This window comes from Hylobates moloch, unplaced genomic scaffold, assembly GCF_009828535.3.
Source record: "Hylobates moloch isolate HMO894 unplaced genomic scaffold, HMol_V3 SCAFFOLD_12, whole genome shotgun sequence".
In the NCBI taxonomy this organism is placed as follows: Eukaryota; Metazoa; Chordata; class Mammalia; order Primates; family Hylobatidae; genus Hylobates; species Hylobates moloch.
In genome coordinates, this window is record NW_026652287.1 from 1,328,668 (window position 1) to 1,356,225 (window position 27,558).

Here is a 27,558-nt window from a genome sequence, read left to right on the forward strand (position 1 = left end):
GGACCCTCAGCTACACACAGATTGTGTTTCCACTGGGGGGCCGAAGCCTGCAGTGGAGTCCCGGGCATCTGCATGTCAGGAAAGGCGCCAGGAGCAAGCAGCCAGCGCTCAAGGCAACACGTGGTGCTCAGCATGGTGAGGTGGGGCTGGGCTGCTCCCCTGCTGTGTGTCACTGCCGCAGGGAGGGCCTGTCCAGCAGCTGCAGCATGGGTGCTGGCAGGGACACATGCCCACGGGGAGCTGACGGCCTGGGAAGGGGTGCGCGGTGACCACAGGAGGCGTGGAGAGGGGGAAGGTGAGTCCAGTGGCTGCTGTCGGAGGGCTGGGGGCCCAGGACAGGGAGGCCCAGTGCTGCCCACCTGTCCTTGCCACACCTCCATGACTACACGTATAACAGACGACAAACGGTCAAACAGACCCAGAAACCAACCCAGGAGAGAAGGAAGAAACACGCCAGGGTCTAGCTAGAAAAGGTGTTTCCTCCCATTTTATTTCATAATACATTTTCACAGAAACATGATATATTTACAAATATACAGGTAAGAGACTGCTGGTCAGAAATCTTAAAACTTAAAATGTCATCAAAAATTAATTTACAAAAGCCACCAAGGGTCCACGGAGGCGGCCAGGTGGATGGTGTGGCCAGCGTCCGCGTGAGCCTGCCCAGAAGCCCACGCAGCCTCCCGGCTCTGCCTCCGCTGGCCCCGTCTCAGGAGGCGCTGGTTTGCAGGTTTTTGGAAGCTGCAAGCATCGCTCTGACTTTGGCCATGAGATCCTGTGCAGGGCGAGACACAGAGGAGAACCTGTGAAGACCTGGCCAGACAGCCCACGCGGTGAAGAAATTCATCAGCGAGTTGGTGGTCAAGACCAAAGACGGTGCTAGCACCATGGGGGCGGCGGAGGAGCCTGGCTGTGCAGGGTGCGGGCCACACGGCTTTGCCCTCGGCCTCACCCAGGGCCTGTGGCATTTTGCCCGAGATCCCTGTCCCATGCCGGTGTCGATGACAGGAGGGACAGGGAATGAAAATTAGCAAAAGAGAAACCACAAGGCCCCTTGATGAAAGGCTGGGAGCGGGAGGGGGGCGTGCCCACTGACCTGAGTGATTTTGCTCTGCACGGAAGAAACGATTGCTGAAGAGATCTGCGCTTCTTTTTCCTGAGAGACTCCCCTAGTGCAGAGAGAGAGAGAGCAGAGCTGACAACCGTGTGAAGACGTTGAGCCAGGACCAGCGAACAGCATCCCCACCTCCAAACCCCAGCTCCAGAACTGAGAAGCGCCCACTGCATCTGTATCCTTTTTTTTTTTTTTTTCCAGACAAGAGTTTCACTCTGTCACCCAGGCTGGAGTGCAATGGCACGTTCTCAGCTCACTGCAACTTCTGCCTCCCAGATTCAAGCAATTCTCCTGCCTCAGCCTCCTGAGTAGCTGGGATTGCAGGCGTGTGCCACCATGACCGGCTAATTTTTGTATTTTTAGTAGAGACGGGGTTTCACCATATTGGTCAGGGTGGTCTCGAACTCCTGATCTCAGGTGATCCACCCGCCTCGGCCTCCCAAAGTGCTGGGATTATAGGTGTGAGCCGCTGCGCCTGGCCCTCCAGTATCCTTCAATAAAAATTGGCATCATAAACATGCTGTGTTATACTCATCTGAAACGTTTACAAATTGCAAATCTAACTCAAAAAGATTTTCATATAAAATTACCTTAAACACAAAGGAAAAAAGAAACAAAGAAAGGAAAGATGTAGAATAGTGCAGCCCTCCCAGAACCACGGCCTTGGCTGTGGGTGCCCTCGGCCCGTGCAGGAGGCGTCTGTGTGCTGCAGCCAACACCCCCTCCCTGCAGCGATGCTCAGCCTCCTGCACTGATGTACATTTTATCATTATTACATTTTCGGAGACAGGGTCTCTCTCTGTCACCCAGGCTGATGTGCAGTGGTGCCGTCATGGCTCACAGCAGCCTCTACCTCCTGGGCTCAAGCAATCCTGTTGCCTTAGCCTCCTGAGTAGCTGGGATTACAGACACGTGCCACCTATTTTTAGTAGAGACAAGGTCCTGCCATGTTGTCCAGACTGGTCTCAAATTCCTGCCCTGGCCTCCCAAAGTGCTGGGATTACAGGCACGAGCCACGGTGCCCAGCCTGATTTACATTTTAACTCTAAAGGTGCCACCTCTTAGATTCTAATCCATTTCAAATGAGCTGAGGCCTCTGCCACTAGAATGGAACAGTTGCATGTCACTCCCATGATTGACATTTATGGAAGCAATCAGTTTAAAGGGAGCAGCTGTTCCCAGATGCTGCCCTCTCTGGTCCCTTCAGGGTGTGGGTGCCTGGGCAGTGGAGGGTGTCTGACCTGAAGTCATTATCAACTAGCCCGGGACTGGGATGCCCACGTCTCTGCTGCTGCCCAGGTGTGATGCCTGGTGACAGGTTGGCGTCATTTGGCCCCGGCCGTTGCAGCCTGGGGACCTGCTGACAGTTCCGGGTCTACTGGTCATTGCACAGTCCAGTGTGCCTGGTGGGCATCAGGCACGTGTGTGACACCTGGGCTGCTTAAAGTGGACTGCTCCACTCCTGGGCTCTGCAGGAGGGTCTCCCCACTACAGGACCTGCTCCTCTGAGTGCTCATGGATTGTGAGAAGCCACATCTAGGGCCACTTCCTTGCTAGAGGGGGTGCGGTTTGGCTTTGTGGCTGGTGCCCCCGGACACAGACAAGGACTGACATAGACAAGGACTCCGGGAGGAGGGAGAGCCCTGCTGGCCGCCCCTTGCCTTTCCCCGGAGAGCTGCTAGAGGACAGGGGTTACCTGGAGCGCTCCTGGCTGGAGCCCCGACTCTCCACAGGGGAGACGCTGGCCGAGTGGGCCGAGGGGGCCGCGGGCCGGGGAGCTGCCTGCTTGCTGGGTGACACCGACTGAGACCTGGCCTTGGACTTGGTCCGCGACCGGGACCGCCTCTTCTTCTTCTTCTCGTGGGGACTTCTGAAAGGCAAGTGTTTCTGTGAGAGATGTACCTTTGGTTTAAAGGCAGAGCACAAAGGGAGAAGCTCGGATCTGAGCAAGTTTTTGGCTAAGAGTTCATCAAGGCACAATTCAGGGACGGAACCACTCCAAACCCATTAATTTCTCTTAGAGCTACTTATTTCATTTAACCAGTAACTGACGACATGGGGAATCGATCCATGGGTTTAACAAAAACCACCCAGGACACTGAAGATGGCATGGTCTCCCCTGGAAGCAGCTTCGTCCCCGTTTAGGACCTCAAGTAAAATACTTGTGGTATTTAAGATGCAACCAGCATTTTATTTACATGTAAAATACCTAAGATAAGCAACCACAGGCAGTTCATAGTGCTTTGCCACTTATGTTTCATCAATAAAAATTTCCAAAAAGATACAGGAAATTTATTAAAGTATCAATACATCAAAGTTTAGCGTTTTTTTTTTTGTTTGTTTTTTGTTTTTTAAAAGACAGGGTCTTGCGCTGCTGTCCAGGCTGGAGTGCAGTGGTACCATCACAGCTCACTGCGGCCTTCACCTCCTGACCTCAAGCAACCTCCTGCCTCAGCCTCCCAGACAGTTGAGACTAGAGGGCGCAGTTTCTGGTGCTGCTTCTTCCTTTTTCTTAAGAGACGGGGTCTCACTCTGTTGTCCAGGCTGGAGTGGTGCTTCTTCCTGATCTGCCAGTTGTCCGCTGCTTGGTGATACCGCTTAGCCTCTGGGCAGTGGAGCCTGCTCTGTGGGCAGCAGCTCAGCTCTGACTGCTGTCCCCTGTCCCCTTGCTTCCCAGAGTCCACGTCACCAAACTGACAATCCCGCACCAGAAATGCTTTCCAGACATTCCGGCCTGCACCTGCCCTTAGACCATCCTTCTCTCCTGCCTGGACAGGCTGACCCTTCGGCTTCCGCCTGGTCTAGCTCCATTCCACACCTGAGCCACGTGGCTGTCCTGGCCACTCCCCTACAAACACCTAAGAGAGTGAACATGTACTTGGTAAAGGGAGACAGGCCTGAGCCCTTCCCGTGAGGCCCTCCAGGCCTTGAGGTGCCCTACCTGGCATCTTCTTTCAGAATTCATCTGTAACAGACGCTGCAGCTGTGCTTCTGGCCCTGAGTACAGTGTTTCTTGGAGAGTCTTTGCATGGGTCATTTGCATCACTAATTTCCTTCCTTCCCTCCCCTCCCCCTCTCCCCTCCCTTCCTTCCTTCCCTCCCGTCCTGCTTGCTGGTACCTGGACAGGACAGATCCTAGGAGTAGGGCTGCGGGCTCCTCTGCTGCAGAAGCTGCCCTCCCTGGCTCAGCCTCACCCTCACTATCCAGGTGGACCCAAACTGCTCAATGTGCCAACCTGAAGGGGGAACTGTGGTTCCCTGCTGGTGTCTGACTCTCCTGGGGTTGCTATCTGCACAGCTTGCAAGCGTCTGGCCTCTCTTATGATTCTGCGTGCCACGAAGCCCCTTCCCGGCCTGGCCTCCTCTACCTTCCAGGAAGACCCCCAGGGCCTGTGCACAGGCCCAGTTACCCCAAGCCCTGCCCCTCATCAGGGCCTCCCAACTTCATGCATTTCTTGTGCCACCCCCCGATATCTGGAACATTCTTGCTTAATGGCTAGGGCTGTGCTCACAGTCTGGGGTGCAGACCCCATCGAGGGGCTGTGCCCTCTACCCATCTCTAGGACCCCACTAGCGTCTGGCCCTGCAGAACTTAGAGCTGCGGCAGCCAGGGACCACAGCATGCCCTGGTAGGGACAGCCCCAATATGCAGAGGGGCACTGAGCGTTTCTGTCCAGGCTCCCTTGTGTGGTTCTGGGCGTGAGCAGACTGTGTTGGTGCCAATGAAGTGACCTAAAGCAGCGGCGCCAGGCCTGGGGCGCTCCCACCCAGCTCCATTCAAACAAGGTGGGACCTGCCAGAGGCGGTGCTCGCTGGCAGCTTAAATCCAGCTGCCGGAGGGGCTGTCCCTGGTGAGCTGGGCCCAGACAGACGACCTGGCATCTTCTGGAAGCCTGCCCGACATGCCCAGTGACGACAAAATGTTGTAAATGGAGATGCTGCTCTTAGTGTTCAATACACGCACGTGGGGCCTGCACGCAAGAGCCAGTTTTCTTTTTTTTTTTTTTTTTTTTGAGACGGAGTCTCGCTCTTTCACCCAGGCTGGAGTGCAGTGGCGCGATCTCGGTTCACTGCAGGCTCCGCCCCCCGGGGTTCACGCCATTCTCCTGCCTCAGCCTCTCCAAGTAGCTGGGAACTACAGGCGCCCGCCACCTCGCCCGGCTAATTTTTTGTATTTTTAGTAGAGATGGGGTTTCACCGTGTTAGCCAGGATGGTCTCGATCTCCTGACCTCGTGATCCGCCCGCCTCGGCCTCCCAAAGTGCTGGGATTACAGGCGTGAGCCACCGCGCCCGGCCGCAAGAGCCAGTTTTCTAAACTGCAAAATGTTTTGTGAAATTGTTGTCTGTAAACACGTGCCAGGATTTCAAACGAAGCAGCAAATAAATAAAATATATACCAGCATGTGACATGTGTCCAAAATGACTTACTCCCCCAATCCAGCTGAGTTTATGTGGCTACACAATGAACAAAAGGCAGGTTACTAATCCTTAACTGCAAACTGGTTCAATTCTGCTACAATCTGATCTAAGCCCTTGCTGAAGGAACGGAGCAACTCATTCATTGTTTCTGAAGCACCGAGGTGCCACCATCCATTGGGTGAAACGCTGTCCTCGGTGCTGCTGCCGAGCTTGGCAAGTGCGCACACCCTGACACCTGGGCCCTATCCACACAGGGGCGTCCCTTCATTCCAGAAGGTTCCTCAATGCCACTTCCTCTATACCCCTTCTCCACCCTCAGCGTTCCCCACTGCTCTGGTTTCTAGGGCACAGCTTAAAGCTCTATGTAGACGAACCCCACACTATGTCTGTGTCTGTCTGTTGGTTTGGCTTCTTGGTTTTCTGTTGTTTGTTTCTGAGACAGTTTCCCTCTGTTGCCCAAACTGGAGTGCAGGGGCATAATCCCTGCCCACTGTAGCCTTGACCTCCCAGGCTCCAGTGATCCTCTTGCCTCAGCCTCCCAAGTAGCTGGGACGACAGGCAGACACCACCACAAATGGCTAATTTTTTTTTTTTTAAGTAGAGATGGGGGTCTCTACTACTAAAAAAAAAAAAAAAAAGCCTGGAAATCCTGGGCTCAAGCAATCCTCCTGCCTTGGCCTCCCAAAGTGCTGGGATCACAGGTGTGAGCCGCTGTGCCTGGCCCGTGTCTGGCTGCTTTTGCTCAGCAAAGCATGTCTGAGACTCCTCCATGACGCGGGCGGATCCTCAATTTGTTCTTTTTACCGATGAATAGTATTACATGACAGGATGCTACCATCATCTGTTGGTTCATTCTCCTGTTAATAGAGATTTGGTTGTTTCCAGTTTTCGGTAATTATGAATCAAAGTGTTTTTGGTTAAATGTTGACTTTATACGGGAGTTCACAGCTAGGAACAGGACAGCTGGTCAGGGAGTAGGTGTATACTTAACTTCACAAGAAACCACAAACGTTTCCAAACCCAGTGTCTGAAAGCGTAGCCGTTGGGCCCGTGCCCTCTCTCCCCAGAGCCCGTCCTGGTTTTCAGGGACGGGCGACCCCCGTCCAGTCCTGTCTCGGTGGTTTCATCGGCATGTCCCTGACTGGTGACTCATGCCATTCCACATCTTTCCATGTGCTTACCCGCTATTTAAGAGATCCTTCTGTGAAGTCGGCTGGAGTCATCTGCCCCCTTCTAATTGGGTCCTTTGTCTTTTTGGTACTGACACAGGCTTTTGTCAGAGACACATGCAGCAAAGCCTGCGGCCTGCCTATTCATCTTCTTAACTGTGCCTTTTGAGAGAAGTTTTTAAACTTCCATGAAGTCTAATTGGCTTTTTCCTCCTATCAGAGGGTTTTCCACATCTTAAGGAATCTTTGCCACCCTCAAATTCATGAACATATTCTGTGTTTTCTTCAAAAAGCTTAATGGTTCTAGTTTTTGTTTAGATCTCTGATCCGCCCTGAATTAAATTTTGCATATAGTGTGCAGTGCACTTTTTCCCCATTCCGATATCCAGCTGTTCATGCAAGTTTTGTTGGAAAGACTTTCCTGGCTGGGTGCTGTGGCTCACGCCTGCAGTCACAGCATTTTGGGAGGCCAAGGTAGGAGGGCTGCTTGAGCCTAGGAGTTAAACATCGGCCTGGGCAACAGAGCGAGACCCCGTCTCTACAAATAATAAAAAAAAATTGGCCGGGCATGGTGGCATGTGCCTGCAGTCCCAGCTGAGGCGGGAGGATTCCTTGAGCCCAGGAGGCTGCAGTCAGCCGGGCTGAGCCGAGATCACACCACTGCTGCACTCCAGCGTGGGCCACAGAGTGAGACCCTGTCTCTTAAAAAAAAAAAAAAGACTTTCCTTTCTCTTTTTCCTCACTGAATGGCTGTGGCGGTGGTCCTCGCCCCCTGCCCTCTGGGTATGGGAATTTTTTTCTGTACTTTCTATTCCATCCCACTGCTCTATTGTATCCTCATGCTAACACCACGCTGCCTTGGTTACTGTAGCTTTCTGGTAAGTCTTGAAATCCTGCCCTCTGTCAAGGAGGTTGTTTTGGCTCTCCCAGGTCATCTGCATTTCCACACACGCTTCGGAGTTTGTGTGCCAATTTCTAGAAAAGCCGTGGGAGCTCTGAGTGGGACTGCACTGCATCTTTGCATCAACTTGTGGAGAACAGGAGTCTCAGTAATGCTTAGTTGGCTAATATTTTGTGAAGTATTTTTGCATCTATGTTCTTGAGAGTCCTGGTATGTGAACATATACACATGTGCACACACAGCACTGGTCTGTGAACACACACGCATGCACACCAGTACCGATCTGTGAACACACACGTGCACACACAGCACCGATCTGTGAACACACGGGCGCACACAGTACCGATCTGTGAACACACGGGTGCACACAGTACCGATCTGTGAACACACACGGGCGCACACACAGTACCGAGCTGTGAACACACATGGGCGCGCACACAGTACCGAGCTGTGAACACACACGGGCACGCACACAGCACCGAGCTGTGAACGCACACGGGCACGCACACAGTACTGGTCTGTGAACACACACGGGCACACACACAGTACTGGTCTGTGAACACACACGGGCGCATATACAGTACTGGTCTGTGAACACAGGCGCACACAGTACTGGTCTGTGAACACACACGGGCGCACACACAGCACTGATCTGTGAACAGACACAGGTGCACACACAGTACCGGTTTGTGAACACACACGGGCACACACAGTACCGGTTTGTGAACACACACGGGCGCACACAGTACTGATCTGTGAACAGACACGGGTGCATGTGCACACTCCTTCCCCCAAACACAGAATCCTTATCTGGCTTCGTTATGAGAGTTATGATAGACTCAAGAGATGAGATGGGAAGTGTTCTTCATCTATTTTTTAAAGAGTGTCCCTTCTTTCTTTTTGTTTTTTGAGACGGAGTCTTGCATCGTTGCGGGCTGTGGCGCAATCTCGACTCACTGCAGCCTCCGCCTCCCAAGTTCAAGTGATTCTCCTGCCTCAGCCTCCCGAGTAGCTGGGATTATGTGACACCACACCTGACTAATTTTTATATTTTTAGTAGAGATGGGGTTTCACCTTGTTGGCCAGGCTGGTCTTGAACTCCTGACCCCAGGTGATCCGCTTGCCTCGGCCTCCCAAAGTGCTGGATTACAGGTATAAGCCACCACGCCAGGCCAGGTCTTGCTCTTTAATCCACTCTGCAATCACTGCCTTTTAACTAGTCTTTAGTCTTCTTACATTTAATTATTTTACAGATGGTTTTAAGTCTACAATCTTGCTTTTTATTTGTCCCATTTGTTCTTTCCCCCACCTGCCCTTTTGTGTTGTTTCATGAATTTAAGAAAGCATCTAGAATCCTACTTTATATCTTCTATTGGCTTTTTCGCTACATTTTTGTTTTTAGTGGTTGCTCTAGGGAATTAGGTTATGCATCCTTCAGTTAGCAAAGTCTACCTTGAATTAACATTTCATGTATAAAGAAAGATCTTTACTGCAGCAGTAAACTCCCATTCACTCGCTCAACAAATAGTTGTCCATGTGCCTTGTGCAGTGTTAAGTACTAGAAACTCAATGGGAAAAACTTGTAACTAATTATTCATTGTATTTGCTACAATAAGATAACCGGGACATCTTGTTGAAGTGTGCTACCAGAAGATTTGGTCAACATTCTTGTGAAAAGCCCTGGATGTGAACTCCTAGGCTCAAGAGATCCACTCAGCCCTTCAGGTAGCTGCGGCTATAGGTGCCTGCCATTGTGCCTGGCTGAAAAACACTTTTATGACATACTCAAAATAACTTTCATGAATGTTGTTTTACATATTTCCACACTGTACCAAATTTTACTCCTAAAAATTCCTCATACATCCACATCTGGATTTTCAAATATTCACTAAAAGGAACCAGAGGTCCTTGAAGAAATGGCAGATTCCAGGGCTGGAGAAGGGAAAACACCCGGTAAACCTGGAACATCTTGTACCAAAAGCAACAACGCAAAGAACTATGGGAGGTGTCAAAAGAACAGAACTGACTTGAAAGGGTTGCCACTGGCCAAACTGGAGACAATGTCACCATCTAATAGAATAATAATAGCAATGGATTATCACACAACAAATCAAACATCAAAACCAAAAATGCTCCTGAGTCCGTGGTGAGATTTAAACAAAGGGGCAGGGTCTTCAGCATAAACACAGAAGGAAGAAGACAGAGGGAAAGTCACTATTTTGCAGTCAGCAGTGTAAAAACTGATTCAGGCAGGGGTCATCCAGGGATGCTGAGACAAATGAGAAGACAGCTGCTGGGAGCAGGAGAGCTGCGCTGCTTCAGTGTCACCTCCTGGATTCCTCGCCGGTGGGGAGACGAAGGGGCAGATGCAGCCTTAATCAAGTGGTCAAACTCAGCATCATGAATGACGGGACGAATGGACACTTCTGTCTCCTGATCTGTGATGCAATGGGAAGCTACGCAATGTCGCCTATGCAGCCAAAACATCCGCCCTGAACCCAGCCACGGGGACATAGCAAGACGAAGCCCGACTGTGGGACCATTTATAGTGCAGCTGGCCGGGAATTCTCAGGAATGCCAAGGTCATGAAATACACATACGAACGGAGGAGGGAGGGAGGGGAGTGGATGGGATGGGCGGGATGGGAAGGGGTGAGAGAGAGCAATGTGGCAAAATGTCAGCTCTTGTGGAACTGAGCTACAGATTTTATGCATATGGGTGTTTATTGTACACTTCTTTTTGAAAGAGAGGGTTTCACTCTATTGCCCAGGTGGGGGGTGCAGTGGCTATTCACAGGCACGATCACAGCCCACACTACAGCCGCCAACTCCTGAGCTCAAGTGATCCTCCTATCTTGGCCTCCAAGTGCTGGGATTATAGGTGTGAGCTACTGAGCCTGGCCCCATTGTACTATTTTAAAAACTTTCCTGTAAGTTAAAAAAATTCCAAAGTAAGAAGTCAGTGAAAGAATCAGGCAATAATTAGTTTACAGAAATGACCCTTTAGGGCTGGACACGATGGTTTACGCCAGCACTTTGGGAGGCTGAGGTAGGCAGATTGCTTGAGCTCAGAATTTTGAGACCATCCTGGGCAACATGGCAAAACCCTGTCTCTACTAAAAATACAAAAAAATTAGCTGGGCATGGTTCCATGTGCCTGTAGTCTCAGCTACACCGGAGGCTGAGGTGGGAGGATCAGCTGAACCCAGAAGGTTGAGGCTGCAGTGAGCTGAGTTCGTGCCACTGCACTCCAGCCTGGGCAATGGGAGTGAGACCCTATCTCAAATAAAAATAAAAAAGAAAAAGAAAAAAGAGTCAAATCTGGGTAGTGGGCATTTCCCCGGGTTTGGTCTGGTGCTGTCACAGCATTAAAGTGACAGCAACGTGGTAGCTGAATTACGTGCACTGTGCCGCAGCAAGGAAGTGGACGCCCACTCTGAGACAGGGACACAGCCTGGCTGTAGGATTAATATAACGATTGCTAATAAAACATATTCTGTACCAGGCACGGTAGCTCATGCCGGCAATCCCAGTACTTTTGGAGGTTGAGGCAGGTCGATCACTTGAGGCCAGGAGCTTGAGAGCAGCCAGCCAGGCACGGTGGTGAGAGCCTGTGGCCCCAGCAACTCAGGAAGCTGAGGTGGGAGGATGGCTTGAGTCCAGGAGGTAGAAGCTGCAGTGAGCTGTGATTACGCCACTGCACTCCAGCCTGGGAAACAGGGTGAGACCCTGTCTCAAAAAAACACCCCCCAAAGAAAACAAAACCAAACCCATATTCTGGATTTACAGACTAACTGGGGGCTTGTAATTAAGACTACAAAATTGACCAGTAATTACACACGTATTCACCTCTACTGAGTTCCTAGTGAATCACAGTTTAACACTCTGCAGAGTTAGGTTTGCAGGTTTAATTCCGTCTGTCTGGGCAGGGCAGCTCAGGGCTCAGCACTGCACTGAGTCTAACCCTTTGCTTCTCTCGTGTGACCTGTTAGCGCTCGGTGAGAATGTCAGCGGGTCACGCGAGTCTGGCATCTGAGCGTGCTGGCTGCCGTCGGGACGCTGCTACTTCCAGATACAATCACTACCTGCTCCCACGAGGTCTCTCTTAAAGCAAAGGTTAATGTGAAGGCAAAGGAAGGCCTTTTCTGTTGAGACAGAAGGAATTAATTTCTAACCATGCCCTTCACATATACCAAAGGTGATGGTGAATTTCTGATGTGAAATTACTTAAGGGATGGATTCTAACATTGTAATTTTCATCAGATTGTATGAGAGGAGACATGAATGCTCAGTGTAGGATTACTAAGCACAATGTAATTTACAAACAGAGCCAGTTGTACATGAAACATTTGCTGGTATCTATCTGCTTTATGGTTCCTTTGCTAATTTTTCTGTTTTAAGAAAAAATCACATCTTGTCAACGGAGGGAACTGTGGTACTAGGCCAACCGCAGCACGCTCTTCTTGCCCAGGACCTGCTGCGGCTCTCTGCCTAGTGTGTGCCTTGTGGCTAGGCAGTGTGGGTGATGGCTGGGGCCATCTGTTCCAGGAGAAGGAGGGTCCCAGCGTGTTGGTGACCCTGGCAATGTAAGGCTCGTCCTCTGGAAGGCTCTGGGACCCTAAGTGTCCTGACCCCCACGCACTTAGCAGCACCGTGTTAAGAAACTCAAGGCTACGATGTGCAACGCTCCATCCTTCTCTATGTGACTCCAGACGCAGACACGGTCCACCCACACAGCCAGGAGGCTGCACGAACTCCACGTGGGACACAAAACAAGCTCCCTGTGCTTGGAAAGAGTGGAAATGCACGATTGCCCCACGCAAGGCACTGGGTGGCGACATCAGTGGGTGAGAACCAGAGGAGGCACTCGTGAGATGGCACTCCCACGGCCAAGAGGGTAGTGCTCACTGGCGGCACCAATGGAGGTGGCCGTCCACAGCTACTGGAAGCCGGGGCGAGAGGACAGATGGTGGACGTATTTCCTGAAGTGAAAGGTGGAACCTCTACTGAGTGCCAGGCACTGAGTGAGGGGTGAGCCCGTGGCACCCTGGGCTGTCAGAGGCCCTGCCAGGCACCACGGCTAGGGCTTCTACTTGATGAACATGAACGCCAACCTCCCTCCATCTCCTGCTCCAACCAAGATAGGGTCTCCTTAGTGGTCAAGAGGTAAGGGATGGATGCTCCATGCCCTCTAGGCCCCAGCAGGACTCCACGGCCTCTCCTGGGAGCTCCAGCCTGGGCCGTGGTCGCAGTCACACAGCACCCAGGCAACCACAGTGACTGTCCTTGAGACCAGGAGGCTTTAGGACCAGAAGCTTGCATTTTCCTTCTGTTTGTGCCTTCCTGTCCTCTCCACCAGCAGGTAGAGGGGCAGCAGCTGCATGTGGACACAGCCGAGGTACCAGCACAGTGGAAAGCTGGACGCGAAGCCAGGCCGTGCAGAGCCCCAGTGGGTGAGTGACACCTGCCCACCAGACACAGGAGCTCAGTGTGATCAAGTGTCAACAGTGATGGCCACGCCATGGTGGTGGGGACTCAGCACCTCCCTCTGGTCATCCACAGCTCTGCTCACAGATACCCGACCTTCAGACGCCCTTTCCACCCAGGGAAACCTGGCCCGCATCTGGCACCTGTGTGCACACCCAGTGGCCTACCTGGAGCGGGTCCGCTTCCTGCTGGCCCCGGGGCTGCTGCTCACGCGGTAGGCAGTGGGCACACTCCTCTCTTCCCTCCGTCTCTCAGGGGAGTGGGCTCTCCTCCGAGGGGACCGGGAGCGGGACCTGGACAAAGGAGGAGGCAGCGTTCAGCTCTGTGGCATGGCTGGCGGGACGTGTCACGCTTCCTACTGCCCTGGCAGAGATCAGGCCCCATCTGCAGAGGCTGCTCCTCAGGGTGGTGCCTGCGTAGACCCTGAGGCTTCAGAGAACCCCTGCCAAACTTCACTACTCTGCCGATAACGAACTGAAACCCGAATCCCATCTCAGAGGCAGAGATGGCCTCTCTCCCGTTCCACACACTTATCACACCAAGGATAAACTTTTAACCAATATACAACTGGCGTGGAGGCTGGAGCTGCTTCACATGGTCAATGGCAACCAATTCCCCATGAGCCACGGTCTGAGTATGCAATTTATGACCACCTAAGGCTGGTGCTGCCTCTTCCTTCCTCCTGCATTTGCCCACTTTATCTCGCTACACATTTCAGCTCACTGATGTTTCCACCAACATGAGGGAAGAAAAGGCGATCAAACTCCAGCGAGTCATGGCTACCTGTCTAAACACCGGCAGTAAGAAACCCAATGGTAATGAAGTGAGAGGCCTACCTGGAAACTTCTCCTGTTCACACTAATCTTACGGCCTCTCAGCACAGATACTCAGAACAGGCTGTGGTGCACTGGCGTGAAGCCTGAAGCCTTCAATCCAATTCGGAAACGCCAGTCTCACGACAGCTTCGGCTAACTTAAGTTTATGAGATTACACAGATGCAAAGCCACCCATTAACACTGATTCCTCCTCCTCATGTGCCCGGAAAGGACTCGTTCCTCTCCTGTGGTGCCATAATTCATACGCGGCCATGAGGACCCTGAGACCCGCGCCCCTCTGGGGGTGACGCTCTTTAGTGGAGGCCCCTTAGCAATGAGTTTGGGACCTTCATTTTAGTTCTTTGTTCATTCAGTAAAGCTACTATTTTGGGAAGACCTGCGATGAGCACGAATCTGGAAAAAAAACACCATTTATTTCCATTTTGTTTCCATGACAACTCATTCAAAAACAATATAAAGAGCGGTTTGATTTTGCCATTTGAAAAAGTTCTACATTGAATCATTTTCATGACAATAAACCGCAAATGCCACAGGCTGTGCTTCTGCAGATCAGCTCGGGATCCCTCAGCCCTTGGCATCCTGGAGAGCCAGGAGTGGCTGCCCTTTAACTGACAGAATGGTTTTTATTTTTTTTCCAGACCTTTCCTAAGATTTACAGAACAGATGATAAAGGCGAGGTCAGTTAGACACCTTGACGTTTTACCAGGTTTTCCCCCAAAAGAGCTCGCGGAGTCAAATCTGGTGGTGGTCGAGGCTGCCTGATAACTTCCTGGCTCGGCTGCCGCTGTCACTGACGTGCTGCTCTGACAGGGCTCCGCGCGCAGCGTCCCTGGGGAGGCTGTGGCTCTGTGACACGGAGGCACACACTTCACATTCAGAATAAAAGGTGCTGGGCTGGGCGCTACCAGAACTCTGAAAAAAGCTCTGCTTATTCAAAGCTATAGCGGCTAGGGAATGCTTACATGTAGAATTCTACAATAAACTCAATAATCAGGAAAAATAAGTTAGTTTTTAAGGCCTGCAAATTCGTAACTTTGAAATACAATACCATTTTGTTGTGGCTATTAGTAATAGACTTCTTTAAAGGGAAGTGGCTGTTACCAGTAGATTTTCAAGTTATCTGGGGAAAACGCCCATCTCAGAACGAGGGGCTACATACCATTAGACAATTCTCTAAGTTTGACTTTAGCTAAAGAAGCTTTAATGCTTTTTATTCTGTTAATTAGGCTTCTCATACTGATACCACAACATAGTGCAAGAAACAGGAATTCCATTTAATAAGCCAATCACCCGCATAACGTGACCAGCGGCCTTCTTAAAGATGAAATGGTCTGAATTAAATACTTTCAAGCATAACGTGACTCATGGTTTTTTTTTTTTCCGGAAAAAAGCATAATGGTTTGCTTTCAAATATAAACATAATGAGACTTTTTTCAATGATAAAACTCCAGAAATTTTATCTAAACGACAGTGGTCATATTCATAAATAGCCTCTTTTCTCCAACATTTAACCATTTCATCTACTCCACTTCCTCCATTCACGTCCCTACCCACGGCCTTTCAGTCACGGAATTATCTGTGCAGATGACTCAGCGGCAAGGTCTGGCTCTACCACAGCTGGAACTACCACCAACTCCCGGGATAATCCCTGCAGATGACTCAGCAGCAAGGTCTGGGCTCTACCAGCAGCTCCCAGGGCTTAATTTTCCTCAAGTTGAAATTGGATCTGATTTCACCTGCAATTCCTCCTTGTGTCCCCAGCCCGGTGACAGCCGCTGCAGCTCCCCTCCTTCCTGGACTGCTCAGTGCAGACACCCTCTGGTCTTATCTGTGTTTGGCTACAATTCACTTTGATTCACTTTGCAAGGGATGGAACGACGGTCCTCACCTTGGCATGATCAAAGGCCGGGCACGGTGGCTCACGCCTGTAATCCCAGCACTTTGGGAGGCCGAGGCGGGCGGATCACGAGGTCAGGAGATCGAGACCATCCTGGCTAACACAGTGAAACCCCATCTCTACTAGAAATACAAAAAATTAGCCGGGCGAGGTGGCGGGCGCCTGTAGTCCCAGCTACTCCGGAGGCTGAGGCAGGAGAATGGCGTGAACCCCGGGGGCGGCGCCTGCAGTGGGCGGAGCGCCATTGCACTCCAGCCTGGGCGACAGCGAGACTCTGCGAGACTCTGTCTCAAAAAAAAAAAAAAAAGAAAAAAGCTACCACTCGGGGAACTGCAAGCATCTGGTTTCCCCCTTTAAGGAGCAGGATTAGGAGATGAGTCATTGCTTTTACTGATTTGCTATGCAGTTTATTCTGGGTAAAAAGGGCAGTGAGGAGCCACAACTTGCAACCTAAAATAGAAACCCAGTGTGGCCTGAGTCCCTTCTGAATGCTAAACAAGTCTCCTAAGAAAAGTCTTCCAAATCCCCGGTCTTCACCAACCCCAGGGAGCTAATTTCTACAAAGAATTATATACATATATATATATGAATTTTTTTTTTTTTTTTTTTTTTTTTTGAGACGGAGTCTCGCTCTGTAGCCCGGGCTGGAGTGCAGTGGTGCGATCTCGGCTCACAACAAGCTCCACCTCCCGGGTCCACGCCATTCTCCTGCCTCAGCCTCCCGAGTAGCTGGGACTACAGGTGCCTGCCACGATGCCTGGCTAATTTTTTTGTATTTTTAGTAGAGATGGAGTTTCACCGTGTTAGCCAGATGGTCTCGATCTCCTGACCTCGTGATCTGCCCGCCTCGGCCTCCCAAAGTGTTGGGATTACAGGCGTGAGCCACCGCGCCTGGCCAGAAATATATTTTTATCACATAGATCTCTACACTGGAAGATATCTTAAAATGATAACATTCAAAGATCTATCTAGAACTCCAAGAAGCCCAGGCTAACTCTGAAGATGCATTTAGATAACTAAATGAACACAAGAGACTATCTTAGCAAAAGTTTTAAAAATAAACTTAGTTTCAAGCTGATACTTATTAAAATTTAATTTCAGGTTGTAAATGAACTGCATGAGTACTTCTTCATTCCATTAAGATAGAGAACCAGATACAATATCAAAATACAAATGAAAACAGAAAACAAGACAATAAAAGTATTTTACTTTAATCTTTTTTTTTTTTAGACGGAGTCTTGCTCTGTTGCCCAGGCTGGAGTGCAGTGACACGATCTTGGCTCACTGCAACCTCCACCTCCCGGGTTCAAGCAATTCTCCTGCCTCAGCCTCCCGAGTAGCTGGGATTACAGGCACACACCAACACCCCTGGCTAATTTTTGTATTTTTAGTGGAGTTTAAGGCCAGGCTGGCCTTAAACTCCTGACCTCAGGTGATCTACCTGCATCAGCCTCCCAAAGAGCTGGGATTATAGGCGTGAGCCACCGCGCCAGCCTCAATGTTGATATAAAAGACACTAAATACTACCTTGTCGTAACTAGTATACTTTTTGAGAAGCAACATAGTGATTTTCCAAAACTAAAGATTTTTCCACGACTAATTTGCCTTTGGAGATCCAGAGTCACCTATAACTTAGACATACTAAATAAATGGGACTTCAACCACAGGAACAGTATAACCATTAAATAAATATTCATTGTGCTGTACGAAGGCTTTCTAATCTTAACTTTCTGTATTTTACATAGAATTTTAGTAATATATAAAACAAAATCCATTCCATACAGCATCCTACCACAATTAGAAATAATAACAACTGCGGTATTCTGCTGTGGGCTGGCAGCAGTCATTAAAAATGATCAGTTCGGTCTGTTCAGGCCCAGGTGACAAGTCTGATCCATTCTGAGTGGAGGCTGCATTTGTAACAGTTTATTCTATCTGATAACAACAGCATTAACACTTTCAATATTTTGGTTAAAATTTAGTTATCTTTTATACTCCAATTATTCATATGACTGAGGAGATCACCACCCCTCCCATTTCTAACTTGTGTTTTAAAGCCACTTGGATCCCTGGAAATGATTAGTGCTGGCAGAGCTTGGATGGAGGAGGCAGGTTTGCAGCCAGCTTAGAAAAATGCAAAATCCTACTCAATAAAACACGCACTCCCTGTTCCCAGAAGAGCTGAGGCAGAATTCTACAAGAAAAGGTTATGGTGAGAAACCACCAGCTTCTTCTTCTTTTGTTATAAGACTATGTTGATCAGGCTAGATTTGATCTCCTGGGCTGAAGGAATCCTCCTGCTTCTGCCTCCCAAGCATCTGGGGCTTGACTAGCTTGTTTAACTTATGTCCTCGGACTCCAGAGCCCAAGGCGCTGCTGGTCTCTGCACCCAGCTATGCCCTTGGCCCTGTGGAGGGGAACCACTGCCAGGGGCCAGCACCCACAGTAGAACTTGCTAGACAATCCAACACCCGGAAGGTTTTGTTTTATAATATTCTTATTTTCATTTTATAATAAACTTGCACTTTGCCTTCATGTTTTGTCTTAGTTGCAAAATCAAATGCTTTTTAATCAGTTATTTAACTATAATTAACTAAAAGTATGTAGACACTACCTCCTCAGCCATGGAGATTAATGAAAAATCGGAGTGTTCTGAAAACACTTTGCTCTGCTGACACTGTAGAGTATTTTAAATGTAGGCCGGATTAAAATTGGTAGCCTGCCATCACGGTAGAAACCTTACTCAGACAATTCTCACCTTAATTTTTTCTTTTAACTGAAAGTTACAAACAAATGAGTAGGATTCTGCTTCTTGGACTTGTCAGCAGTGAATATACAAAAATAATATAAAGATATATTTATATATAAAGGAATATGTAACTAAAGCTATTCTAAAGTAAATTATTCAAAAATATGTAACTCTAAATCTATTCTAAAATAAATATTCAAATAATATGTAAAATGACCTTTTCTACTATAGACTAGTCAACAAAAAGGATGTACAACTTAGAAACCTGAAATTCCGAGTGTTAGGTGAAGCCTTTCAGCTCTGAATATACCATGTGGGAAAAGCTGGGGGCCACGGCATCACCTGTCCTTAGAAGTGAATGGTGGGATACCCGGAAATATCAGACATCACATCCGCTGTGTTTGCAAAAACTCCCCAAATGAAAGCTGAGCTAATTTCTTACGCTAAAGAAACACCATGAACAGCTCTTACAATGATCGGTCCCCAAGGCTTGGGATTTAGGAAGGAATTGTGCTTTCTTTTGAGCCTGTAGAAAAGGAAAATTGGGAAGAATTTTACTGAATGTGGTTACTAGGAGGGCTTGTTTCTGTCTATCTTCAGCTACGTAATGTTGTAAGAAACATTTTCAAGTGGGAAATTTTTTATTTTAATCTTCATTTAATTACATTTAGAGGCAGGGTCTCGCTCCGTCACCCCGGCTGGAGTGCAGTGGCGTGATCATAGCTCACTGCAGCCTCAAACTCCTGAGCTCAGCTCAAGCAATCCTTCCACCTCAGACTCTACGCTTGAGCTCAGGAGTTCAAAGCATGCACTGCCACGCCTGGCTAATTAAAAAAAAATATTTTGTAGAGATAGGTTTTCACTATGTTGCCAAAGCTAGTCTTGAACTCCAGGCCTCAAAGTAATCCTCTCATCTTGGCTTCCCAAAGCACGGAATTTCAGGTGTGAGCCATTGTGCCTGGCCTCAAATGAGAAATTTTTAAAAAGCTTCGATATACAATACAAGTTCCTGGGAGCCTTCAAAAATTGAAGATATGTTAGCAAAACTGTTCATTTGATTACAAAATAGCAAGGTTTCTTTTTTGCATGTATAAGCGTATGAAGTGATGAAACATTTAAAACACTCGCAAAAATGTAGAGTGAAAGATCAAATTGATTTATCATGGAGTCAGATCCAATTTCACTGCAGAGGAGTGTAAATGCTTGTCAAACTTTAAGTGTTGGCCAGGGTAAAAATAAGGAAAGCAGGCTGGGCATGGTGGCTCACGCCTGTAACCTCAGTACTGTGGGAGGCTGAGGTGGGTGGATCACCTGAGGTCAGGAGTTTGAGGCCAGCCTGGCCAACATGGTGAAACCCCATCTCTACTAAAAAAAACAAAATTAGCTGGGCGTGGTGGTGCATGCCTGTAATCTCAGCTACTTGGGAGGCTGAGGCAGAAGAATTGCTTGAACCCAGGAGGCAGAGGTTGCAGTGAGCCAAGATTGCACCAATGCACTCCCGCCTGGGAAACAAGAGCAAAAACTCCGTCTCTAAATAAATAAACGAATAAATAAGTAAAGAAAGCAAGCATATTGTTTTTAGGATATATTCGGAGAAGCAAATGTGTAAAATTATACTTAAAAAGCCCGTAAAGCTCCCAAGGCATCTGTATTTTTCCCACGGAAACATAAGAGCTAACACCAATTCCAGAAGAAAAACTAGATGAGCACAGTCAGTGAGGGGTTAGAGAAACCGAGGAGAGTCAGCCAGTGTTCAGCAGCGAACCCGAGGTGTAACGGCGTCCTGAAAACAGGGCGAACTGTGCCAACCTCCTGTAGGCCAGCCACTGTTCTGTTTTTAAAAAATGGTTTTCACCAAGATGTAAATTCTGTGACTCTTAAATGTTTTTACATTTTTAATTTCTGTTGCCAGAAATGTTAACCTGCTTTCTGAAAAACTGGCTCCTCATCAAGAACAGCTTTGGTTTAATAGTGACTCCTGGAGGGAGGGTGGAGAGGAAACATGCTCTCCCGCCCTCTTCACACACACCCACCTGCACCGCCCTCTTCACACACATCCACCCGCGCCACCCTCTTCACACACGCCCACCCGCACCCTCTTCACACACACTCACCTGCACCACCCTCTTCACACACACCCACCAGCGCCCTCTTCACACACTCACCTGCACCACCCTCTTCACCCACACCCACCAGCGCCCTCTTCACACACGCCCACCCGTGCCACCCTCTTCACACACACCCACCCATGCCACCCTCTTCACACACACCCACCAGCGCCCTCTTCACACATGCCCACCCGTGCCACCCTCTTCACACACACCCACCCGTGCCACCCTCTTCACACACACCCACCCGTGCCACCCTCTTCACACACACCCACCAGCGCCCTCTTCACACACACCCACCAGCGCCCTCTTCACACACGCCCACCTGTGCCACCCTCTTCACATACACTCACCCGCGCTGCCCTCTTCACACACACCCACCCGTGCCACCCTCTTCACACACGCCCACCAGCGCCCTATTCACACATGCTCACCTGTGCTGTCCTCTTCACACACACTCATCTGTGCCATCCTCTTCACACACACTCACCGGTGCTGCATCTCTGCACACACGCTCACTGGTGCCACACGAAGTGTGTGCAGAATGCGGCACCAGTGAGTGTATGTGCAGAGTGCGGCGCCGGTGAGTGCGTGTGCAGAGCAGAGAATCCAAACCCAGGACCAGTGCTAAAGAGTTCTCCTGTCTTGCAACTTTACACATTTGAGAGAAATTAGCATGGGAAACTTTACTTATACAAATAAAACAGAAGACCCCCCAGCACACCACCCTGTGAATCTTTCACACAATCAGCAAATGTGGTAGGCTCGCTTCCAGGACCCATTAGAATTTAAACAAACCAATTTTTTTTTTTTTTTTTTTTTGAGACGGAGTCTGGCTCTGTCGCCCGGGCTGGAGTGCAGTGGCGCGATCTCGGCTCACTGCAAGCTCCGCCTCCTGGGTTCACGTCATTCTCCTGCCTCTGCCTCTCCGAGTAGCTGGGACTACAGGCGCCCGCCACCACGCCCGGCTAATTTTTTTTTTTGTATTTTTAGTAGAGACGGGGTCTCGGTCTCCTGACCTCGTGATCCGCCCGCCTCCGCCTCCCAAAGTGCTGGGATTACAAGCGTGAGCCACCGCGCCCGGCCTAAACAAACCAATTTTTAAAAACCTGGCAGTAGTTTATGAGCTTTGAAAAGTTAAGTAGGGGCCTGCGCGGTGGCTCAGGCCCGTAATCCCAGCACTCTGGGAGGCCGAGGTGGGTGGATTACCTGAGGTCAGGAGTTTAAGACCAGCCTGGCCAACACGGTGAAACCCCGTCTCTACTAAAAACACAAAAATTAGGCTGGCATGGTGGTGGGTGCCTGTAATTCCAGCTACTCAGGAGGCTGAGGCAAGAGAATCACTTGAACCTGGGAGGTGGAGGTTGCAGTGAGCCAAGATCGCACCACTGCACTCTAGCCTGGGCAACAAGAACAAAACCCTGTTTCAAAAAAAAAAAAAAAGTTAAGTATAAAACAAATATCTGAAAAAGATCTTACTTGGACTTGCAAGGCACACATGCACATGCATACACGCATCTGCTTAATGAAAGCGGCACTGATTTTAAACGTTCTACCTAGCTCTACTGGGTGTCCTGTGAAGGACACAGAAGTCATGAGGGCACCAGAGGTGCTGCCCCTTTCACACCCACCTCGACCGCCGCACTGTCCGATAGGCACTGGGAAGCGAATGCTTTGCTTTTGAGTGTGATCTAGACCTGGACTTGGATGACGAATGGTACTTGGGAGAACGCGATCTTGTTCGAGATCTCTTTTTGTGCTTTTTCTTTTTCTTTTCTTTCTCTTCTTCTCTTGGTGGATCTTTGCTTTTGCTCGAAGGCCTATCGGGTGGTTTAACTTCTAAAGTAGGCAGAGGTCTGCCTCCAGTCAGTAGAGGGCAGGGCGTAGTGCTGGATTCCTAAGAATAAAAGGAAAATCTGGGTGTTAACAGGGAAAACAGAACATTGAAGATGTATATTTATAAAATTTCAACTTTGGGCCCCTCATACCAACAAACACAGCAACCATCTCTTAGAAAGTCTCCTCCTGTGGCTATCCAGAGTGACCTTGTCACCTCCCAGATGCAAAAGGAGAAAGTGAACCCTCTGGTTCCCGAGCCTTTCACAGGCGGCACTCCCTTCCCAGGCCCCAGGCTGTGGACAGCCGGAGCCAACAAGAGGAGCACAGTATTAGAGTATTAGAGATGCTATGCTGGAAAAAATACATTCCTTTTTAGTCCAACCATTGTGGAAGTCAGTGTGGCGATTCCTCAGGGATCTTGAACTAGAAATGCCATTTGACCCAGCCATCCCATTACTGGGTGTATATATCCAAAGGATTATAAATCATGCTGCTATAAAGACACATGCACATGTATGTTTATTGTGGCACTATTCACAACAGCAAAGACTTGGAACCAACCCAAATGTCCAACAATGATAGACTGGATTAAGAAAATGTGGCACATATACACCATGGAATACTATGCAGCCATAAAAAATGATGAGTTCATGTCCTTTGTAGGGACATGGATGAAGCTGGATACCATCATTCTCAGCAAACTATCTCAAGGACAAAAAACCAAACACCGCATGTTCTCACTCACAGGTGGGAATTGAACAATGAGAACACATGGACACAGGAAGGGGAACATCAGACACCGGGGCCTGTTGTGGGGTGGGGGGAGGGGGGAGGGATAGCATTAGGAGCTACACCTAATGTTAAATGACGAGTTAATGGGTGCAGCACACCAACATAGCACATGTATACATATGTAACTAACTTGCACGTTGTGCACATGTACCCTAAAACTTAAAGTATAATAAAAAAAAATAGTTCTTAAGGAAAAAAAAATAGTTTTAACTACCAGAGGAGAGAGTCCTCAAACCTCCAATATTAGGTTTTTAAATGAACATCTGCACTACTCTGACAATAATTTTTAAAGAAGGTCTAGGTTTCCCTTTGATGTTTTAAAACCTCTCCGTCTGAGTGTCACATACATACAGAACAGCATATGAATCTTCAATGCATCCTGACACATTTCCACCACAGCTCATCAGAACCAGATCAGGAGACAGCACCCTTCAACAGCATAGGCCTGCAGGCTGCCCCTCTTTCCCCAGAAAGCTCACTCTCTCCTCACTTTAAGTGAATTTTAAACTACAGCCATTAAACATTTCACACCTTTAGACACAGTGAAAAATCTGCAATTTATCCTTTGTGCCTTGAAGAAATTCAGGTTAGGTGCTGGGGTGGGACCCAGTCTCCCAGGCTGCCCCCAGCTGCTCCCCGGGGACAGAGCTCCAGCCCAGCCCGTGGCACAGCGTGTGCAGGACGGCATCTGTGAAGGGCAAAGTGCTGAGGGGGCTTCCCTCCCTCCTTTCCTCTCCTTAGGTCCGCTGTGGCAAGGCCAGCTGGCTGCGGGAAAACACTGCAGAAATGATTCCTCTACAGTTATGCTTCTTACTTTGGCTTTGAGATCAAAAGCAATTCAGCAGAGCCCGGGTGGGGCAGGCCCCAATTTAAGATGAGATTCCACTTGAGCTGGCTGCTTTATGATGGCACCGTGATTTCACAGCCCTCTGTTCAGCCTCCTTGCTGTTTCCGTTTACACCGTGCTCTCTAACGCCCCTCCCTGGTGGTGGGCGTGCTGCGGGCAGGAGGGCAGGAATGAATTCCTCCTCGGGATCTGATGGCCGCTACCAAGTTCATCTTTAAGGCTCTGCCTAAATTATCTCCAGGGATATTTTGGCAAAAAAATCCATTTTACTGTGGGACAGTTCTTATCAAAAAGGTCTTTCTCATTTAAAATTCTGTAAGTGTAACAATATTTTTCAGGTCAAACTTTTAAATTTTTTTTGTTCTTTTTGTTTGTTTGTTTTGGGGCAGAGTCTTGCTCTGTTGCTGGGGTGGAGCGCAGTGGCGTGATCTCAGCTCACCACAACCTCCGCCTCCCGGCCTCAAGTGATTCTTGTGCCTCAGCCTCCAGAGTAGCTGGGATTACAGGCATGTGCCATCATGCCCAGCCAATTTTTTTTTTTTTGTATTTTTAGTAGAGAAAGGGTTTTGCTATTTTGGCCAGGCTGGTCTCAAACTCCTGGCCTCAAGTGATCTGCACGCCTCAGCCTCTCCAAGTGCTGAAATTACAGGCGTGAACCACCGCGCCCAGCTAAAATATTTTATTGCTTACATAATTCTAACACACAAACGTCCAATGACAAACCAAGCTCTATATCTAAGAATACCTCCACTCTGGCATTAGTCAGGATTTGCCCACAAGCAATGCTAAATGATCCTTTAAATTAAAAATACAATAAATAAAAAGGTAGTAAGCTTTACAACTTCAGAGGCTCAACATCCTAGCTATGGCCTCTCCCATATACACCGAAAGGGAGAGGGCTTCCATTCTGCAAAGAGCAAAGAACACAGGTTTGTGAGCTGAGGACATCCTCTGAGGCGAGCCCTGGGTGGACACCAGATAAATCAGCTGATGCACTAAAAAAAATCCCAATATCCACGGCCTCTACATCAGGAGTACACGCTGTGCAGAAAGCAAGCTGGCCCCGGGGATGAAACAAAAAATCCCAATATCCACGGACTCTAAATTAGGAGTACACGCTGCGCAGAAAGCAAGACAGCCCCCCAATATCCACGGCCTCTACCTCAGGAGCACACACTGCACAGAAAGCAAGCCGGCCCCGGGGATGAAAGACGCCATTGGGAACCTCAGCACAGGTGCCTGTGAGTGTTCGGGGAAGTCAGAGCTGCTGCAGGTCCTTTCAACAAGGCCCGGGATTTCCCCAGGAAAACAAAGAGAAAGCTGAAGAGAAGGAGAGCCGAGACACATACTCCACCCTCGAGTAATGAGTTTGTTCTGTGACGAGAAGGAAGAGAAACACGTCTTTGCTGTCTTTTTCTGGTGAAGAACTCTCCTCATTTACTCTCTCCACGCTCACAAAATCACTGCACTAATTTGGTGTGTGATTGATAACGCGCTGCGTTAAAACAGAGGGGAGATGGAAAAACATGGTCCCTGGCAAACGTCTGTGAAAGACAAAACCAAACGGGCGCGAGACGCCATCTGAGGCACAGTCAAGACGAACAGGAGTGCGAGGAGTCAACTCTCCAGCTGGGTTTCTATTCATATTTCTGCTGCCAACTTAATGATTTGAGCCTCTTAACTTTTCTTTTTGCCTTTACCCTAACTAACGCCTGTCATTAATAATACTTATCTCACCACTGCGGTTCAAGACCAGGGCTCCATTCTGAAGCGACGGGACAGTCTGAATCAACACTTTCAAATGTCACTTGTAATCAAGTCCAGTCTATTTATTCCAACAACACGATCATCCTTCACCATGAAGGTGAAAACTGGAGCTGCTGTGACCTCTGCCAGGCTGAATTAAGATGGTTCATTATGTTGACATTACTGCTTTTTTCAGCTTCAAGTGCTAAAAGTGCACAAGGACTGATGCCAAACACAGCTTCCCAGAAACCACCGCTGCCTTTGAGATGAATTTTAATATTCCAGAAAAAATGATCAAAACTGAAGTCACGTTTGGGTGTAGGGGGCAGACATACATTGGTTTAGGTAGAATCTGGGACAACGCAAGTAACTTCTGAAAAACGGTCATTTATGGGCACTAAAAGGTTACTGCCTGCCACTTCTGTAACACTGGAAAATAACACTGATTAGTCCCCCTTTATCACAATGAAGAATTTGGCAACAAAATTAGCACACGAACTAGTAACTATTATTTCCTACTGTGCCAAAACAAATTGCTCAAAAGCAGACCGACTTTGTATCTGATTGTATTTGAAAATAAAAGAAATCTTATTTGTGAAGGGCACTACATTAACTATGAAATGGGCCAATCCCACGGATGGATGACCAACACTGCAGCGTCGCTCTCCACCCTTCACCCAGCCCCACTGCCCTACCACGTCCTGCCCAGGTGCGTCCTCCCACCCCTGCCCCCAGCCCCCCAGCCACACTGTTTCAGTGGAAATGCGGCTCTCATCCTGTCGGTCTCTCGTGCTCACTTATTCTGGCATCCCAGGCTCTCCACAACTGGCCTCCCATTGTCATTCCCGTTCTGCCTGAGAACGCATCTTCCCGAGTGGGGCCACCTGTCCTTTATCACTTGTGGGTCTTTGGCCCTCATGGGCCCTCACTATTGTGGTAAGCTCCTCAAGGCCTCGCCTGAGCCCCAGGTCCCAGAGCCGCCACTCTCCTCCTGGCTGTGCTGTCCTGATGGAAATGCCCATGTGTGAACAGCAACAGCTTAAATGCAGTCACGGTCACTGGTTAACAAGCAAGCTTCTAATGCATATCCCAAAGCACCTCAGCACCTAGCACACAGCAGAGATTCAGCAAACACAGGCGGGTTTCAGTTCCTATTTCCTTTTCAAACCCTTACTGGAATCGTAAACCTGGCAGGATCAGTAACTTGAAAACATTTGTGGGCTGGGTGCAGCGGCTCATGCCTGTCATCCTAGCATCTTGAGAGGCCAAGGCGGGAGAACTGCTTGAGGCCAGGAGTTCAAGACCAGTCTGGGCAATATAGCAAAATCCCGTCTCTACCAAAAATACAAAAAAATTTAGCTGGGCATGGTGGCAAGTGCATGTAAGTCCTAGCTACTCTGGAGGCTGAGGTAGGAGGACTGCTTCAGGCTGGGAGGTCAAGGCTGCAGTGAGCTGTGATGGTACCACTGCATTCCAGCTTGGGCGACAGAGTGAGACTCTCTCAAAAAAGAAAAAGAAAAAAATTTGTGGAATCTAAGAAATCACCTTGCAGTCTGTTGCTACTATGTAAATGACTGCATGAAAAAAGGGGTTCAATGAAGACTTCTGCCTTCTCTTCATCCTGGATTAAGAACACACACTAGGAATGAATAGA

The 27,558-nt window shown here is 48.9% G+C and overlaps 1 protein-coding gene across 5 annotated transcripts in view; it reads right to left on the reverse strand.

Moving 5' to 3' along the window:
- Positions 1–453: 453 nt before the first annotated feature.
- SFSWAP (splicing factor SWAP) overlaps positions 454–27,558 on the reverse strand; it is an 87,240-nt gene continuing 60,135 nt past the window's right edge. For 4 of the 5 annotated variants that reach the window (XM_032168256.2, XM_032168254.2, XM_032168257.2 and 1 more), the window contains 6 exons: positions 22,312–22,577; positions 14,617–14,772; positions 13,258–13,383; positions 2,811–2,984; positions 1,097–1,169; positions 454–775 (listed from right to left, as the gene is read on the reverse strand). In XM_032168256.2, coding sequence (XP_032024147.1) covers positions 710–775; positions 1,097–1,169; positions 2,811–2,984; positions 13,258–13,383; positions 14,617–14,772; positions 22,312–22,577 — 861 coding nt within the window. In that variant the 3' untranslated portion in view covers positions 454–709. The remainder of the gene's footprint in view (positions 776–1,096; positions 1,170–2,810; positions 2,985–13,257; positions 13,384–14,616; positions 14,773–22,311; positions 22,578–27,558) is intronic. The other variant, XM_032168255.2, reaches the window with a different exon arrangement.